The 19374-nt window shown below is 39.6% G+C and overlaps 1 protein-coding gene across 1 annotated transcript in view; it reads right to left on the bottom strand.

Moving 5' to 3' along the window:
* rapgef5a (Rap guanine nucleotide exchange factor (GEF) 5a) overlaps positions 1-19374 on the bottom strand; it is a 92439-nt gene that overhangs the window by 36935 nt on the left and 36130 nt on the right. The window contains 1 exon segment of the mRNA XM_052092770.1: positions 12672-12800. Within this exon segment, the coding sequence (XP_051948730.1) occupies positions 12672-12800 (129 nt within the window).

Here is a 19374-nt window from a genome sequence, read left to right as displayed (position 1 = left end):
GTACTTTTGTCGGATGTAGTGGAAGAATTCGATAAAGACTTGCCACCTGTCCCGTATAATACAGGATCGTCCTGTATTTAGAGATTAAGTCATCTGTCCTGTACTTAAACAGCTCGGATGCCAAAAAGTTAATATAAGTTTAATATTCATTGGATATGTGAGTACGTAGCATAAGGGACCGTCTGAAAAGTCCACACTTTGCATTAAAACGTCGCTGGGGTCAATGAATTGACTTGCATGATTTATCATTCAAACACTGTTATTAAAATGATATTATATGATATATCACATATACTGTATTACATTACAGAGGTTGTAATAGGTTCCAAGTTAATAGACTGTCTTACAAATACATTCCCAAAACCTCACACTCCAAAATTACCAAATGAGCTTTATTGGGTCCGACATCGTGCCGAAACGGTTGTCAAAAACAACAGCAGCAAAATAGCGCCCTCAACAGACAACTGTTATGAAGTAAAAATGGTACATTAAAAAAAAGTAAATTGGTTAACGAGTAGTTACCTTAAAATATACGAGAAACATTTTCATATTTAAAAAGACAATACATGTAGTTTTATGGTAAAAAGTATGATTTTCCCGTATAATTAACGGTAAAAATGTATATTATGTTTAACAAGAGAGTACATGTACAATTATGATAAAAAACAGTAACCGGGCGTTCCCAAAATTCACATTTCATTATATTTTATGGGAATAGTTTCTTCTTATTTTAAATATGAGTTACGTACATTGGAGTGTTCTGTGTTATATTTGATGTAGTTTATTGCATAATTTTTATTTCCCATGTGTTACCCTGACAAATAATATAAACTACGGTAATGCACCGTATAAATAGTCAGGCATCAAAATTACATTCCGTAAAGCCTGCAACGTGGTTACCGTATTTTTTACAGTAACATTCTGGCAACCACAGCTGCCAGTTTTTACTGTAACTTTAACGGTATTTCTTTTTTAGAGTGTGACATTTTTTACTGTAAATTTAACTAGATTTATTTTTTACAGTGTGACATTTGTTTACGGTAAATTTAACAGGACTTATTTTTTACAGTGTGACATTTTTACTGTAAATTTAACTGGATTTCTTTTTTACAGTGTGACATTTGTTTACGGTAAATTTAACAGGATTATTTTTTACAGTGTGACATTTGTTTACTGTAAATTTAACAGGACTTATTTTTTACAGTGTGACATTTTTACTGTAAATTTAACTAGATTTATTTTTTACAGTGTGACATTTGTTTACGGTAAATTTAACAGGATTTATTTTTTACAGTGTGACATTTGTTTACTGTAAATTTAACAGGATTTCTTTTTTACAGTGTGACATTTTTTTACTGTAAATTATACAGGATTTCTTTTTTACAGTGTGACATTTGTTTACTGTAAATTTAACAGGATTATTTTTTACAGTGTGACATTTGTTTACTGTAAATTTAACAGGACTTATTTTTTACAGTGTGACATTTTTACTGTAAATTTAACTAGATTTATTTTTTACAGTGTGACATTTGTTTACGGTAAATTTAACAGGATTTATTTTTTACAGTGTGACATTTGTTTACTGTAAATTTAACAGAATTTCTTTTTTACAGTGTGACATTTTTTTACTGTAAATTATACAGGATTTCTTTTTTACAGTGTGACATTTTTTACTGTAAATTTAACAGGATTTCTTTTTTACAGTGTGACATTTTTTAAATTTTTTACTGTAAATTTAACAGGATTTATTTTTTAGTGTGAATTTTTTTTAAGGTAAATTTAATAGGATTTGTTTTTACAGTGTGACATTTGTTTACTGTAAATTTAACAGGATTTCTTTTTACAGTTTCACATTTTTTTACTGTAAATTTAACAGGATTTCTTTTTACAGTTTCACATTTTTTTACTGTAACTTTAACGGGATTTCTTTTTTACAGTGTGACATTTGTTTACTGTAAATTTAACAGGATTTCTTTTTTAGAGTGTGACATTTTTTACAGTAAATTTAACAAGATTTTTTTTTTACAGTGTGAAATTTTTTACTGTAAATTTAACAAGATGCATTTTTTACAGTGTGACTTTTTTACTCTAAATTTAACAGGATTTATTTTTTAGTGTGTATTTTTTTACTGTAAATTTAACAGGATTTATTTTTACAGTTTCACATTTGTTTACTGTAAATTTAACAGGATTTATTATTTACAGTGTGACTTTTTTACTGTAAATTTAACTGGATTTCTTTTTTACAGTGTGACATTTTTTTAACTGTAAATCTAACAACAAATTAACAGGATTTTTGTTTTACAGTGCAGCTGTTCATGCTAATTTTACTTTATTTTTACTGGTTTAAAATGCCTCTTTTTTGTAAATTACTACAGTTTTTAATTGTAAAATTTACAGGTTGTTCTGCAAAGTTGTTTACATTTTTACATAATTATTCTGGCAACCACAGCTGCTAGTTTTTTTTTTAAATAACAGGACTTTTTTACAGTCTAGATCTATCACGGAGACCAGTGAGATATCTCAGGACATTTATTTCATTAAAATCTTTCATGGAGTAGTAAAACATTTTCCATACCTTTCCATTAAAAAAATAGCTTAAAGCACTTTTTAAAGCGAATTTTATTAACATATAGTAGTAAAGATAACAGACATTGCCTAAAAGCAACAGAAATGTTATTTGAATTTAATTTAATTTAATTTATGGGGTCTTTAAACAAGCACAATTTAACCTCAAGGAACTTAAAGGGAAAGTGCACATGTTCGGATGCCCGGAAGGGGCCCGGAAAACGACAACCCTTAACCTCTTAATTAAGGTCACAGGGTGAACTCTGACACAACAGCAGACAACCTACTTGGTTTCGCGGTGAGTGGTGGTGGTGTAGTGGTCTAAGCACATAACTGGTAATCAGAAGGACACTGGTTCGAACCCCACAGCCACCACCATTGTGTCCTTGAGCAAGGCACTTAACTCCAGGTTGCTCCCTGTAATAAGTGCACTGTAAGTCGCTTTGGATAAAAGCCTCTGCCAAATGCATAAATGTAAATGTAAATGTTTCGCTGTTACTTAACAGAGTTCACAGCCCAAAAAAACTCCTCAGCATTCCAAAAATAGTCTCCCATCTGACCGGAACAAACATGGAATGCTTCCCAAACATTCCCACAACAGCTCCCGAACATTCCAAAACAAACGTTGCTATCAGATCAGCGTTAATCAAGCCTACTGTACTCCTCCCTGCAAATGTGTTGATAAAAAGCAGCCAGACGGAAACATTCATATGATTTTACTGTAGTTATGTAAAGCCAGAGAAAAACACCTACATTAATAAACGGAGTCCCAAATGCTGCTGGGGAAAATGTTAGCGATGCAGATGATAACAAACAGTGTATCTGCGGCAGCCATATTTCTCTCGAGTCTTTCCAAAATCAACACGGGTCTCTCTGGGGAGTACTACTGCACTTATGCGAAAAAAACTAACACCACTGTGAACAGGCCATATATAAATGTCAATTAAACACACACACACACACACACACACACACACACACACAACTTGGCTGTGGTAACGAACTTAGCCTGAAGTTGCAACACAAAAGCCTTATATAATCACGACCATTGATAGATTGTAGGTCTGCTCCATAAGGAATAATGTATAGCCATTATACCATCGTGAAGGGGTTAATTTTGCGATAATAACCAGCTGACTATACAGCGAGGGAAAAAAGTATTTGATCCCCTGCTGATTTTGTACGTTTGCCCACTGACAAACAAATGATCAGTCTATAATTTCAATGGTAGGTTAATTTGAACAGTGCGAGACAGAATAACAACATGTCAAAAATTTTATAAACCGAATTGCATTTTAATGAGGGAAATAAGTATTCAACCCCCTCTCAATCAGAGACTTCTGGCTCCCAGGTGTCTTTTATACAGGTAACGAGCTGAGATTAGGACACACTCTTAAAGGGAGTCCTCCTAATCTCAGCTTGTTACCTGTATAAAAGACACCTGTTCACAGAAGCAATCAATCAATCAGATCCCAAACTCTCCACCATGGCCAAGACCAAAGCGCTGTCCAAGGATGTCAGGGACAAGATTGTAGATCTACACAAGGCTGGAATGGGCTACAAGACCATCGCCAAGCAGCTTGGTGAGAAGGTGACAACAGTTGGTGCGATTATTCGTCAATGGAAGAAACACAAAAGAACTGTCAATCTCCCTCGGTCTGGGGCTCCACCACGTGGAGTTGCAATGATGATGAGAACGGTGAGGAATCGTCCCAGAACGACACGGGAGGATCTGGTCATTGATCTCAAGGCAGCTGGGACCGTAGTCACCAAGAAAACAATTGGTAACACGGCGTGAAGGACTGAAATCCAACAGCGCCCGCAATGTACAAAGCACATGTACAGGCCCATCTGAAGTTTGCCAATGAACATCTGAATGACTCAGAGGAGAACTGGGTGAAAGTGTGAAATCGAGCTCTTTGGCATCAGCTCAACTCGCCGTGTTTGGAGGAGGAGGAATGCCGCCTATGACCCCAAGAACACCATCCCCACCGTCAAACATGGAGGTGGAAACATTATGCTTTGGGGGTGTTTTTCTGCTAAGGGGACAGGACAGCTTCACCGCATCAAAGGGACGATGGACGAGGCCATGTACCGTCAAATCTTGGGTGAGAACCTCCTTCCCTCTGCCATGGGTCTGGATGGGTATTCCAGCATGACAATGGTAACAGAATTAGTATTTCCATACCAAACAAGACAAAGTTGCATTAGACATTAAAGGGATAGCTCACGCAAAACCGAAGATTTTACTTATATTGTTCCAAACCCATATAACTTACTGTCTTCTGTGGAGTACATAAGGAAATATTCAGCAGAATGCTAGCCTGAGTCGCCACTCACATTCATTGTATGGACAAAAGATGCATTGAAAGGGAATGCCGACGCAGGGTAACATTCTGACAGGGCTGTCCATTATGCACCAAAAATCACGATATTGCGATTGTGATTTTAATCGCAACTTTGGCAATGTTTTTCCATACGTGCAAAATCACATTTCAGGAGGGTAAAAACTGTGTTTGCATAAATGTTAGATGATAGCGTTAGTTATTTCTTTGAAGCCTGACCTCACGAACATTAAGTGACGTTAAGTGCATGGCAACAAAAATGACATACTTCTATTTAAATTTTGCTGCAGTTTCCCAGTGAAATGCCCAATGAATGGCTCCAAATGCAAGTGAAACGGTGTTGTAATCAGACAAGGTTTTTAAGGTAAATGTTAGATGGAGGTGTGGCAGGTTGGGGGGCTGGGGCCGGGTCGTGATCCTACACACCCGGTCCCGTATTAGGCTAATTAAGCCTCCGGGAGGGATAAAGGTCGACTGCAGAGGATTGTGCGGGAGAGAGAGATAGTTTACGGACATGTCCGTCATGTGTGTGTGTTTGTGTGTTTACCAATTAAACTATTATTTATATTGTCAAGCCGGTTCTCCGATACGCCGCAGCTTGATCCTCGGCCACTCGACCATCAGAGGCAGACCTCCAGCCCCTGGCAGACGGAATGCCCCGCCGCGTTCTCGGGGAACAGAAGGGGTCTCCCCCGCCCCTGGCAGTGGTTCTCCCGCTCCAGGCGGTCGGTGGTCTCAAACCCCGCCGCATTTCAGCGGCCGGTAGGCGACTCCTGCGCCCCTGGCAGTGGCCCTGACCGCTCCAGGTGGTCGGTTAGGAGCCCCTTCTCCCCTCGCGGTCGGCGGCTATCGTCCTCTTTCAGGCGGCCAGGCTCCTCGTCCCCCGGCAGATGGCCGCGGCTGCTCCGTTGGGGTGGACAGTAGTGGCGAGAACTCTACTACGGCGTATCCCTCCTCCTTCCCGGGTTCCGGCACCAGTGTTATATATTCAATGGAAAGGAGGCGGCGAGAACCGGCTTGTCAATATAAATAATAGTTTCATTGGTAAACATAAAAGACAAACAAACATATGACGGACATGTCCGTAAGCTGTCTCTCTCTCCCACACCTCTGCAGTCGACCTTTATCCCTCTCGGAGGCTTAATTAGCCTAATACGGGACCGGGTGTGTAGGATCACGACCCGCCCCTGCTCTCCGCCCTGCCACAGGAGGTTTTAAAGAGTAAAACGTACCTCCCTAACCTAAACCTAGCCGGTAGTGTCCTAACAGCAAATGAGAGGTAAACAAAACTGACATCCTTAGCCTAAACCAACACCTAAACCTAACCATTAGTGTCCTAACAGCACATGCGACATGAAAAGCTAATTTTCTGAAGTCACCGTGTAGTTTTGTGTCACTTTTATGAAACTTTCATCTCACGTGTCATGTTGTATGCTGGACTGGGTTCGAACCTTGGTCTTCTGAGTCTTAAAGGTGCTGTAAGCGATTTTAGCCTTTTTAACTTCCACGAGAATGAGCCGTTGATTTAGCCACGCCCCCTCTTTCCAAAACACCGCACTGATACCGTTGAGACCGACACAAAGCATGTTCCAAAAGCTATCAAACGCAACGGCAGTGAAAAAACGCCCACAACTGATCAATTATAAATCAGAATATGGCATTAAGCCTCAATTATTCGCTGCAATGACAACACTATGAGAACGCGCAATATAATAGTCAGAAAGCGTCCGAGACCCACGGCCCACGGACACACTATTTGTTTGCTGTTTTCAAAGTCTAGAGCTTTCACAGAGACCGGTGAGATATCTCATGACACTTATTTCAGTGATATATGCTTACAGCTAATTTTAATTCCAGCACTCTATCAGGTGAGCTAACGCGGAAGCTAATCACACTGGAATAGTGTGTAAATATAGGTGGGTCTGTAATACAAGGGTTAAAGTGTATCTTTTTTAAATGATGCATTAGAGTAAAAGTGTTTCGATATCATAACACAGCAGTATGTGAGCAATAGTGTAAAAAATACGTCTTTATAAAGTCATAATCAGCTTGAAGAGTTGTAAAATGTAGTTATATTTTTTATTTTGGGGTGATTTTTTTTCACCCAAATTGGAACGCCCAATTCCCAATGCACTCTAAGTCCTCGTGGTGGCATAGTGACTCGCCTCAATCCGGGTGCCGGAGGATAAATCCCAGCTGCCTCCGTGTCTGAGACCATCAACCCATGTATCTTATCACGTGGCTTGTTGAGCGCGTTGCCACGGAGACATAGCATGTGTGGAGGCTTCACACCATCCACCGCAGCATCCACGCTCAACTCATCACGTGCCCCACCACATTATAGTGACCACGAGGAGGTTACCCCATGTGACTCTACCCTCCCTAGCAACCAGGCCAATTTGGTTGCTTAGGAGACCTGGCTGGAGTCACTCGGCACGCCCTGGATTCAAACTAGCGAACTCCAAGTGTGGTTGCCAGCGTCTTTACCTCTGAGCTACCCAGAATGGCACATTATAAAAATTATATCTGAGAGCTCATGCACAGGCCAGCATCACGGTTGCATCTTTTGCACGGGGAACCACTCACATCAAGAACATGTACAAATCTAGTGTTTAATTAATGCGAGAGAATGAAACCTAAAGAAACCCCAAAGGACTTTTTGCTGAAATCTCTACTTCTCTAGCTCCCCTTTGAACTTAGCAGTGCAGATATTGTTGACTTTTTTTTTAAGACAAATTGCTTTGATGTCTCTTTGGATAAAAGCTTCTGCTAAATGGCTAAATGTAAATGTAACTAGAGGCCCCCAAATAATTTGCTTTGAGTTGAAAGAACAGGGCACAATCAAAGAATAACATTTGTGTTGAAATATAAAACACTATTTATTGCATTACCAATAACAGCCTGCAGTTATCACTGATCAAAGAAACAGAGTTTGTGTTTAAGTAACGGTCTCCACCTGTCCTGCTCAGTGGGTCAAGGGTTGCCGTTCTTTCTCACAATGGGTGGAGAACGCGTCGAAAGACCCAGTAGCTTGCTGACGCAAACCAGTCGGCTAAAAGGAAAGGCGAGATATTTTAATTGCACTCCAACAGGAAGCACTGAATGTTCCCTTCCTGTGTTTCTGCACACAGAGTGACTCTCATTTCTGCACAGATTGTTCTCATTCTTGCACACATGTGCAATTAGCATGACTGTGTACAACATGAGGGTGAGTAAGTAATGACAGAATTTAAAGTTGGGCAGAAATCTCTCATATTTTCTGGAAAGAACACAATCTTGAATCCAAACAATGCAACAGGACTAAAACTCGAAAACCCCACCTCAACTCATGGCACACCCCCTGCCTCATTGTACAGGATTCTGGGGAAGGAAATCCTATTACATAACTCTGGAAATTATTTGATTAGAATGGCGCAAGAAGATCTTTTTTGGAAAATGATGGACGGATGAGTCTCTAATCCATCAGGCATTTGGGAATTGGCTTTTTTTTGTCACTGTCAGCAGAACTCTCTGAAATCGACCCACTGGAGTCTTGGAGTCTCTGGGCATGACCCCGGCTTACGTAAGGCCTCTTCGGAGTCTGGGATACAACCAAATGGCACTGAACTATGGGGAAATTAAACAATGCAACTTTTTGGTCCAAATCAAACATGAGCTGTATTGTGTAATTTCTCTGACTCAGAGTTCAATTTTACGAGAGAGATCCAGATCAGATGAACCTGAGTTGAGCGTGGATGCTTCGGTGGATGGGCGTGAAGCCTCCACACGCGTTATGTCTCCGTGGCAACACGCTCAACAAGCCACGTGATAAGATACGTGGGTTGATGGTCTCAGAAGTGGAGGCAGCTGGGATTTAACCTCCGCCACCTGGATTGAGGCGAGTCACTACGCCACCACGAGGACTTAGAGCACATTGGGAATTGGCCGTTCCAAATTGGGTGAAAAAGGGGAAAAAAAAAATCACCCCAAAATAAAAAATATAACTACATTTTACAATTATTCCAGTGTAATTAGCTTCCGCGGTAGCTCACCTGATAGAGTGCTGGACTTAAAATTAGCTGTAAGCATGGAGTGGTGGTGGTGTAGTGGTCTAAAGCACATAACCGGTAATCATGTAATCAGAAGGTTGCTGGTTCAATCCCCACAGCCACCACCATTGTGTCCTTGAGCAAGACACTTAACTCCAGGTTGCTCCGGGGGGGATTGTCCCTGTAATAAGGGCTCTGTAAGTCACTTTGGATAAAAGCGTCTGCCAAATATGTAAATGTAAGTATTTGAAGAACATTATCACAGTCAAATATGTGCGTAACTATTCATTTGGGTTGCCACCTGTCCCGTAAAATGCGGGATCGTACCGTATTTAAAGACGAATTGATGCTTCCTGTATCGAATCAATATGTGACACAATTTGTCCCGTATTTAAGCCGGTCCGATGGCGTCATGAGCATTAATTTAACTAAATGAGGGTGAGCAAGTGATGACAGAAATTACATTTTTGGGTGAAAGATCCTTCTAAGTTGGGCAGAAACCTCTCGTGTTTTCTGGAAAGACCACAATCTTGAATCCAAACAATGCAACAGGACTAAAACACCCCAACAGCCATTTCAAATTCATTGGAAATTTGCATTAAGGGACTGTCTGAAAATGTCAGCAAGGTCAACAAGGGCGACCAAAAATGTTACGTTTTTAAAGTAACACTTTGTTTACAATTAATATGCTTATTATAAACTATACTGATCAATCACATGCCCATCTATGGACTGTTGCACACCTGCATAAATCCAGACATGAATTATGAGTTCTCCTGTACGGTTGTTTGAATTTCCACCATAGTGATCAGCGTTTTACCTCTCTTCAAACCTACACTGTCTGCCTTATAACTATATTTTTACCTATACATGTTATACAAATATTACTACTTTTATTACTTTAATCATTATTTAATCATATTGTTATTAACTTTAATAGCTATTATAATGTACATTCTGTTTCTAAATGAAAACCAAAAAAAGATGAATTTTTGCTATGGACAAGCATGTCTCTACCACAATACTACATACAAATTTTGTTTATATGCATTGAATATACACCTGTAAAGATGTCAAGCCACTTGTAATGTGGAATGGTGGTGTAGTGGTCTAAAGCACATAACTGGTAATCTGGTAATCAGAAGGTTGCTGGTTCGATCCCCATAGCCACCACCATTGTGTCCTTGAGCAAGGCACTTAACTCCAGGTTGCTCTGGGGGAATTAGTCCCTGTAATAAGTGCACTGTAAGTCACTTTGGATAAAAGCGTCTGCCAAATGCATAAATGTAAAATGTAAATGTAATGTAGATAATGTTGTTGACTATAATAAGGGTGATTAGCTTTGGTGCATTGTGTTGCCTGCAGTGTAGAAATTGTGTTACTTGGTCTGTGCAAACCTATGTGACTACATCATAGGCAAAGGAGTTTTGTATTGTAATTGTCATTAAATTGAAATTAATATAAAAGGAACATGCATTACTTTGGCGATGTACCACATTACTTGTTACATTAACCCTGTGTGGCAGGGCGGAGGGCGGGGCCGGTTCGTGATCATACACACCGGGTCCCTTATCAGGCTAATCAAGCCTCCGAGAGGGATAAAGGCCGACTGTGGAGGCTTGATTAGCCTGATAAGGGACCGGGTGAGTATGAGCACGACCCGGCCCCGCCCTCCGCCCTGCCACACCCTGCGACTGAATGTCTGTTTTAAGACAAAAATATGACACTTTTGATATTTAAAGATGAAGTTTATCATTTCTGCACCACTAAACATAGGAGTGGTGGTGGCGTAGTTGGCTAAAGCACATAACTGGTAATCAGAAGGTTGCTGGTTCGATCCCCACAGCCACCACCATTGTGTCCTTGAGCAAGGCACTTAACTCCAGGTTGCTCCGGGGGGATTGTCCCTGTAATAATTCACTGTAAGTCACTTTGGATAAAAGCATCTGCCAAATGCATAAATGTAAAATGTAAACATCTTTCTGCATCCGCCCCGTCTGCTGTTGATCTAACAAACAGATAGTCCCGTCCCCAACCCACATCATTGGTTGAGTCTGTGTTGTTGTGTCTGACTTTTTCTGGGGCTTAAAGTAAAAAATATCAAGTGTTTTAAACCTTCAGGATACAGTAAGCAAAATCAAAATCTCATTAAAAGCATAAATTCTTGAAAAGGAAATGTTGGCATGAGTTGTGCAGAATATTCTATTATTAGTAGTTTTAAAAAATAAGCAATGAAACAAATGTTTTAATATGTGAATATATGAAAAACTTTTGCCAAGTCAACAATTTTGTCGTTTGTCTACAAACACTTTATATGTAGTTCAAAGCGGCGCTGGCGTTGACGCACTGATGCAAATCATGAACGCAGCTTCACGATTGCTGTATGAAAGCGGATAGTCACAGTCTACCGGCTGATTGATATTGTGGAGGATGAGAGTTTAAGAGATTTAATGCACATTGCAGTGAAAATGCATCCTATGTGGAGACTAATTCAATCAGTCAAACTCCCAATTAGACTTTGGGAACGTTTAATGTTGCTTGAATTGGTGATATTTTAGAGCATTTCTATCTTTATACTGTAAAAGGCTTTGTTTGGAAAATGTTAATAAAGCATTATATTGTTATATGTTTTTTTTGTTTTCTTTCCTAAAGTGGAAATAAATGCATCTTGACAGGAAAATAAGTATATATAGTGACAAATTTCAGCACTTACAAAATCTGTGATTAATCGCGATTAACTACAAAACTGATGCGATTAATCGCGATTCAAATTTTTCATCGACTGACAGCATCAATATTGACATTATAATGAAAAAGGCACTTTTTCAAGATCAAATAGAGGACGCTAAGAATTTTTTAAGATATTCGTGATAAAAAATTTATATTTGTAAAAATATTTATAAAAATAAAATAAAATAAAATAAATATGTTTTGAAAATGTTTTCGACATTAATAAATAAGTTGTGTAAGTGTATTTATGGGTGTAAGGAAAGTATATATTTTTAATAACTTTTACTTAATGGTTACGCCACATGACATTTTAAAAGTCATTATTATTTATTTTTATTTTTTGCAGAAAATGCTAGAATTTATTATTTTTTTTATTTTTTATTATGAAACCAACATGGACACAAAGATAAAATTTTAATGAACTTGACACATGTTTTAAACGAGATTTTAAAAAATTTAAAAAAAATATATATAATTATTATCACCTCTGACAACCTTATTTGTCAACTATTACATCATCGGCATTTAAATGTAAAGTTTTCAGTTTCCCAAAGACGTTTTTTTTATTGGAAATCCTTCATAAGTTGGTAGAAACCAACAGTTTGGTTGAAAACCACAACACCACAGAAAGTGACACAAATGGGTTTTCTTTGACCAGAGAGGGTTCATTCACAGATATTTGAACATGGCTTGTGAGAGACATAGGTCATGAGAAAAGTTGAATCACTTCAGAGGAAAACGAGGACTCCCGCTGACTCCCTGAACACAGTCAAACGCTCGCTACACACACTCTGTGCCAAAGAGAGAGATTGTTAAACAAGTCCAGCCACGCTGAGTCTCAATGAATGAGGTTAAAGTTACACTAATTTACAACAAAATGTCAAATGTCAAATTCACATTCAGCAACGCGGTAGATTCGGACACCTGACCTCATATTGTGACCCCTGACCTGCTGTTACCATGCCAACAAACACTAATATAAGACCAGACTCTGTCTTACCTGTGTGGAACGGTCAGGGAGCCGGTAATTCTGGTTCTGAAGGAACCGATACCCGTCCTTGGCCAGCCGCTGGACCATCTCTAACCGCGAGAAGTCATCGGGAGGTCGGAGAGCGCAGACGCCTGCCTGCTGGAGAACGGGAGGCAGAGAGAAGAGATACTTTAACCCACAACCCCACGACATCAGACCAGATAAAGTCCAGACACAGAGTGTGAGGATGGAGAGAATTATTGTGTATGAAACTCTATTCTCTCGTTCATTGTGATAATATCCTCTGTGACTTTGGGACAGACCATCTGCGTTTGTGTTTCCTCTGTTAGAAACTCTAAATGTGTGTGTGAGTGTGTTTGAAAGAGAGAGAGAGGGAGGTGTGTCCACGTGGCTCCGCCCATAAAGGGGCAGGAGAAAAGGATGACAACATTTACACCTTAGAGAATGAGATAATAGAGTAATTTATCACTTTAAACCATGTTATGTACTTAAATTCCCAATGTATTCTAATTTTCCATGTCTGTTTTTTATCTTTTCCCCTTCATTTTCACATTATTTATTTTCTATATTTTCTAAATATTATATATATATTGTTTGCACTGAGATATTTACTATCCTGCCACCCATTTTAACAGTCATCTTGTGTCCGGAAGTATATTTTCCATTCATTTTTTCCAACCTGGAGTTAAGTGTCTTGCTCAAGGACACAATGGTGGTGGCTGTGGGGATCGAACCAGCAACCTTCTGATTACCAGTTATGTACTTTAGCCCACTGTGCCACCACTGTAAAGATTTGAAGCTAAAAAGTTTATAAATATCGGTCAAAAACATCTTTAATGCGGGAATTAATATACTATAGAACTGTTCATTTAAAGTTGTTAAAGTGTTTCTATAGTTTATAAATTGTTCTATAAATAGTTTTTCTATACTCTATAATTTCAATACTTTTATTTTATTGCAAAATATTCAGAAATATGCAAATATATCAGCAGTTTAAGAGTGTAGGGAACGCAACTAAACTGTTGTATTCACAGTGCATCATGGAAGTGGGCGGTCACTGCAGAGCTCTTTTGCTGCGGATTGTTTGCCGCAATTCTGATTGGTGGATCTCTCTTCGGGATTATGGGTAGTGTAGTTCTTTACCAGGAATTCCACTATTAAAACACCGTTTGTTAAGAAAGTATGCTGAAATAACACAGACTGATGGCTTAATGGAAGCATATACTGTTAATAATCAATTTGCTTATGGAAAAAATTTATGTGAAACTGATTGTTAGGCTTGATAACATTTCTATTGTGCTCTACTGAAACTTTGGGTTGAGAAAAGTTAAGTTTACACAGAATTGATTCAAAAGATGTTGGCCGAAAGGCACGCTCGCTTCATGTTTTTGTTTGTCAGAGGGAGTTTTTGTCAGTCTATTCAATTTGATTTGATTAGCACGATTTAGATCTGTCGATTTAACGTGTTAATTCGGTGCGATTAATTATCCATCCATCCATCCATCTTCAACTGCTTATCCGAAGTCGGGTCGCGGGGGCAGCTGCTCCAGCAGGGGGCCCCTAACTTCCCTATCCCGAGCCACATTAACCAGCACTGACTGGGGGACCCCGAGGCGTTCCCAGGCCAGTGTGGAGATGTAATCTCTCCACCTAATCCTGGGTCTTCCCCGAGGCCTCCTCCCAGCTGGACATGCCTGAAACACCTCCCTAGGGAGGCGGCCAGGGGGCATCCTTACCAGATGCCCAAACCACCTCAACTGACTCCTTTCGACGCAAAGGAGCAGCGGCTCTACTCTGAGCTCCTCACGGATGACTGAGCTCCTCACCCTATCTCTAAGGGCGAAGCCCGCCACCCTTCTGAGGAACCCCGTTTCGGCCGCTTGTACTCGCGACCGAGTTCTTTTGGTCATGACCCAGCCTTCATGACCATAGGTGAGGGTAGGAACAAAGATTGACCGGTAGATCGAGAGCTTTGCCTTCCGGCTCAGCTCTCTTTTCGTGACTAACGGTCGCGAAGAGCGAGTGCAATACCGCCCCGCTGCCCCGATTCTCCGACCAACCTCCCGCTCCATTGTCGCCTCACTCGTGAACAAGACCCAGAGGTACTTGAACTCCTTCACTTGGGGCAATACCTCCTTCCCTACCTGGAGTACGCACTCCATCGGTTTCCTGCGATTAATTATATAAAATAAAAAATAGCAAGTTAAAAAAATTTATGCAATTAGTCATGTCCCCGGATCCTAATAATAAATATCCATTATCAGAGCAATTCAAACTTGTAGTACCACCTGTTTCCTCCAGGGGGCAGTAAGTGAAACTCGCTGTATAGGCAATGCTCAGCTTATACAGAGAACAAACCACACTTACCGAGAGCAGACAACACATGATGAGAACAAGCTTGCGTACAAACACAACTTGACTTAACTATTTATAATTATTTAATCATTATATATTGAATTATTGTTATTTGAGGGGCTTTCCCAACAAATATTATGTATGCGATTAATTGCGATTAATTAGATTAGAGTAATTAATCAGCATACCGTGTAATTATTTTGATTAAAAATGTTAATCGATAGACAGCCCTAGTATTTTTTAAATACCACTGATGAACTTTATCAATGGTTAAATCTTAAAACTGCTTTAAACTGAAATGTGTAACTAGGTTAAAGGAACACAGAATTTATCATGAAATATTAATGAGCTGATTCTCTGAAATGAACTCAAAGGCTTGCATTTCTTTCTTTGTGTTGTTATAAATGCTAGTCCAGCGTGTTTTCTGAATGTTTTTATAACGTTGTGGGTCTGTTCTGCTTTCATCCTGCCCGTGCTGGTTTGGGTGTTGTTTTGTGTCAGGGGTATTGTTGGTTGATAGTGGGTTGTGGTTTTACCTCAGAGGAAACACTCTGTTATTTCGGCCAATCAAAACACACTGCTGAGTAAATAATCAGAGTGTGCAGCCAAAATCTGATGATAACAAGCAGACCCTTCCCTCACAATACTCACATCATTCTATCAGAGAGAGAGAGAGAGAGGGACTTGTTCTTGATTGCCAGGGAAGTTTTTATCTGGTCGTGATTAGTGCAGATGTGTGTTTTATGATTAGTGATGTCAATAGAGCATTGTTCATTCTCTAGCATTTCTCTAGTTAGTGAGGTTTGCCAATGCAAGCATCATAATTACTTTAACTCATTCATAGGGTCATTCATTTAAACAAATGATTTAAAGGCCAAAGTATACTTTGGTTGTCCGTGCCACATAGCAACATGCTAAAAACCAGTCTGAAAACTCTAGCAAGCACATAGCAACACTATAATAACCACCCATAACACCCCAGCAAACATATAGCAACAGGCTAAAAACCACTCAGAACACCCTAGAAACCCCATAGCAACACACTAAAACACACTCCAAACACCATAGCAACATGCTAAAAATCACGAAGAACACCTTTGAAACCCCATAGCAACACACTAAAACACACTCGAACACCATAGCAACATGCTAAAAACCAAACTACACACTAGCAACCACATAGCAACACGCTATCAACCACGAAAACACCATAGCAATTGAATAGCAACATGCTAATAACCACCAGAACCCCCTGGCAACAGCATAGCAACATGCTAAAAACCAGTCTGAGAACCCTGGCAAGCACATAGCAACACTCTAATAACCACCAAGAACACCCTAGAAAACCCATAGCAACACACTAAAAAAACACTCCGAACAGCATAGCAACACACTAAAACACACTCCGAACGCCATAGCAACATGCTAAAAACTATACTACACACTAGCATCCACATAGCAACATGCTATCAACCACAAAAACACCATAGCAATTTAATAGCAACACGCTAATAACCACAGAACACACTAGCAACCACATAGCAACACCCTATCAACCACAAAAACACCATAGCAATTTAATAGCAACACGCTAATAACCACAGAACACACTAGCAACCACATAGCAACACCCTATCAACCACAAAAACACCATAGTCATTGATTAGCAACATGCTAATAACCACCAGAACCCCCTGGCAACAGCATAGTAACATGCTAAAAACCAGTCTGAGAACCCTGACAAGCACATAGCAACATGCTAAAAACCACCCAGAACACCCTAGAAAACCCATAGCAACACACTAAAAAAACACTCCAAACAGCATAGCAACACACTAAAACACCATAGCAACATGCTAAAAACCAAACTACACACTAGCATCCACATAGCAACATGCTATCAACCACGAAAACACCATAGCAATTGAATAGCAACATGCTAATAACCACCAGAACCCCCTGGCAACAGCATAGCAACATGCTAAAAACCAGTCTGAGAAGCCTGGCAAGCACATAGAAACACTCTAATAACCACCAAGAACACCCTAGCAACAATATAGAAACATGTTAAGAAACACCCATAACACCCCAGCAACCACATAGCAACATGCTAAAAACCACCCAGAAAAACCCTAGAAAACCCATAGCAGCACACTAAAAAACACTCCGAACACATTAGCAACACGCTAATAACCACAGAACACACTAGCAACCACATAGCAACACGCTATCAACACATAGCAACACTCTAATAACCACCCAGAACACCCTAGAAAACCCATAGCAACACACTAAAAAAAACACTCCGAACGCCATAGCAACATGCTAAAAACTATACTACACACTAGCATCCACATAGCAACATGCTATCAACCACGAAAACACCATAGCAATTGAATAGCAACATGCTAATAACCAGCCTGAAAGCCTGCAACCGCAACCTGAGTAACCACCAAGAACACCTAGCAACAATATAGAAACATGTTAAGAAACACCCATAACACCCCAGCAACCACATAGCAACATACTAAAAACCACCCAGAAAAACCCTAGAAAACCCATAGCAACACACTAAAAAACACTCCGAACACATTAGCAACATGCTAAAAATCACACAGAACACTAGCAACCACATAGATAATGAGCTATCAACCAAAAAACACCATAGCAATTTAATAGCAACACGCTAATAACCACAGAACACACTAGCAACACGCTATCAACCACAAAAACACCATAGCAATTTAATAGCAACACGCTACTAACCACAGAACACACTAGCAACCACATAGCAACATGCTATCAACCACGAAAACACATAGCAATTGAATAGAAACATGCTAATAACTACCAGAACACCCTAGCAACCACATAGCAACACGCTATCAACCACAAAAACACCATAGCAATTTAATAGCAACATGCTAATAACCACAGAACACTCTAGCAACCACATAGCAACTTACAATATCACACTCAGAACACCTCAGCAATTACATAGCAAAACACACACACAAACAAAAACCACTCAGATCACTTAAAGGTGCACTCAGTCATTTTTATCATTAAAAAGTTGAACTCCTAAAGACATGAATTGTAATTTTACAATATATGTAGGAAATCATGAGCACTCACATTAAAATGAAGACTCCAGTCATATCAGTAACCTTAAAGTAAAGTAAAGATGTTTTATTCTACATGGAGAGGGTCTGCACATGGGGGCGGCCATTTTAGCATCACATGACCAGCTGAATACTACTCGCTTAATCTCAGTAACCGTCCTGTTATTGGACACTTTCACTCATTGATTAAAGTAATCATGACTGACTGTGAACACTACATTTCTACAATGGCATCTATAACTGGAAACTATTGATTTTAAATGATGCCTCATCCAAGCCACTAGGTGTCAGTGTAAGTCCAAGATGACACAAAGACAAAAGTTACTGAGTGCACCTTTAATGAACTGCATAGCAAACGCACTAAACCACCCAGAACAACTTTGCACTGCTTTGCAATGCCCTAGCAACCACCCACAACACACTAGCGTCAAGGCAGTGCGTTTTGCACATGCAAGCATCACTCTAATTTCTTTAAGAAATGTAAAAATCTCATTTGAGAGTACAAATGACTGTAATTACCAGGGTAATGATCATCCAGACTCTGGGTTGATGGTAACCACAGAGGAGAATTAATCAGATCCTGTACTGCTTCACTAAACACACACACACACACACACACACACACACAGTCTTGTCTTGTAACGACTCCCTGTAGTTCATTAGGTTGATACGGTGATGCAAGCCGCTCCCAACAAGACTCAAACAACAAACCTTCCAAACTGTCCCACATCACTTCCTGTCCCCTGTATGATAACCTCGTCTTGGACAACAATAACACCAGGCCTCAGTTTGTTACACAAGTCCATTAGAGTGTTATTTTGGGCCTGTACTATCTCTCAGAGATCAGACTGATGAATCATTTAGATCTAGAGTAAGAGCTTTCCTTCGTTTGAAGATGCAGAGAGACCTTGAGGACCAGCTTTTGCCGCCCACTCGACTCTATTCACTGTTTCTCTCTCTCTCTCTCTCTTCTCACTCTCTCTCTAACGCTCTATGAAAAAAACATGAATGTGCATGTAACCTCATGTCCTTTGAAATACACTGTCAAATAAATAGATAATGAGAATATAAGCTCATGTGAAGCAAGTTTCATCTCAATTAGGACAATGTAGTTAACATAGTCTCACCAGAACATGTCACTCTGGTAACGTTTATACATGAAACTCTTTCTTTCTTTTTCTGAACACAAAGGGAGAAATTGTGAATAAATGTTGTGCTCAGTGATGTCATACAAT

Source organism: Xyrauchen texanus, chromosome 26 (assembly GCF_025860055.1).
Source record: "Xyrauchen texanus isolate HMW12.3.18 chromosome 26, RBS_HiC_50CHRs, whole genome shotgun sequence".
NCBI lineage: Eukaryota > Metazoa > Chordata > Actinopteri > Cypriniformes > Catostomidae > Xyrauchen > Xyrauchen texanus.
This window is presented reverse-complemented; position numbering and strand designations above follow the sequence as displayed.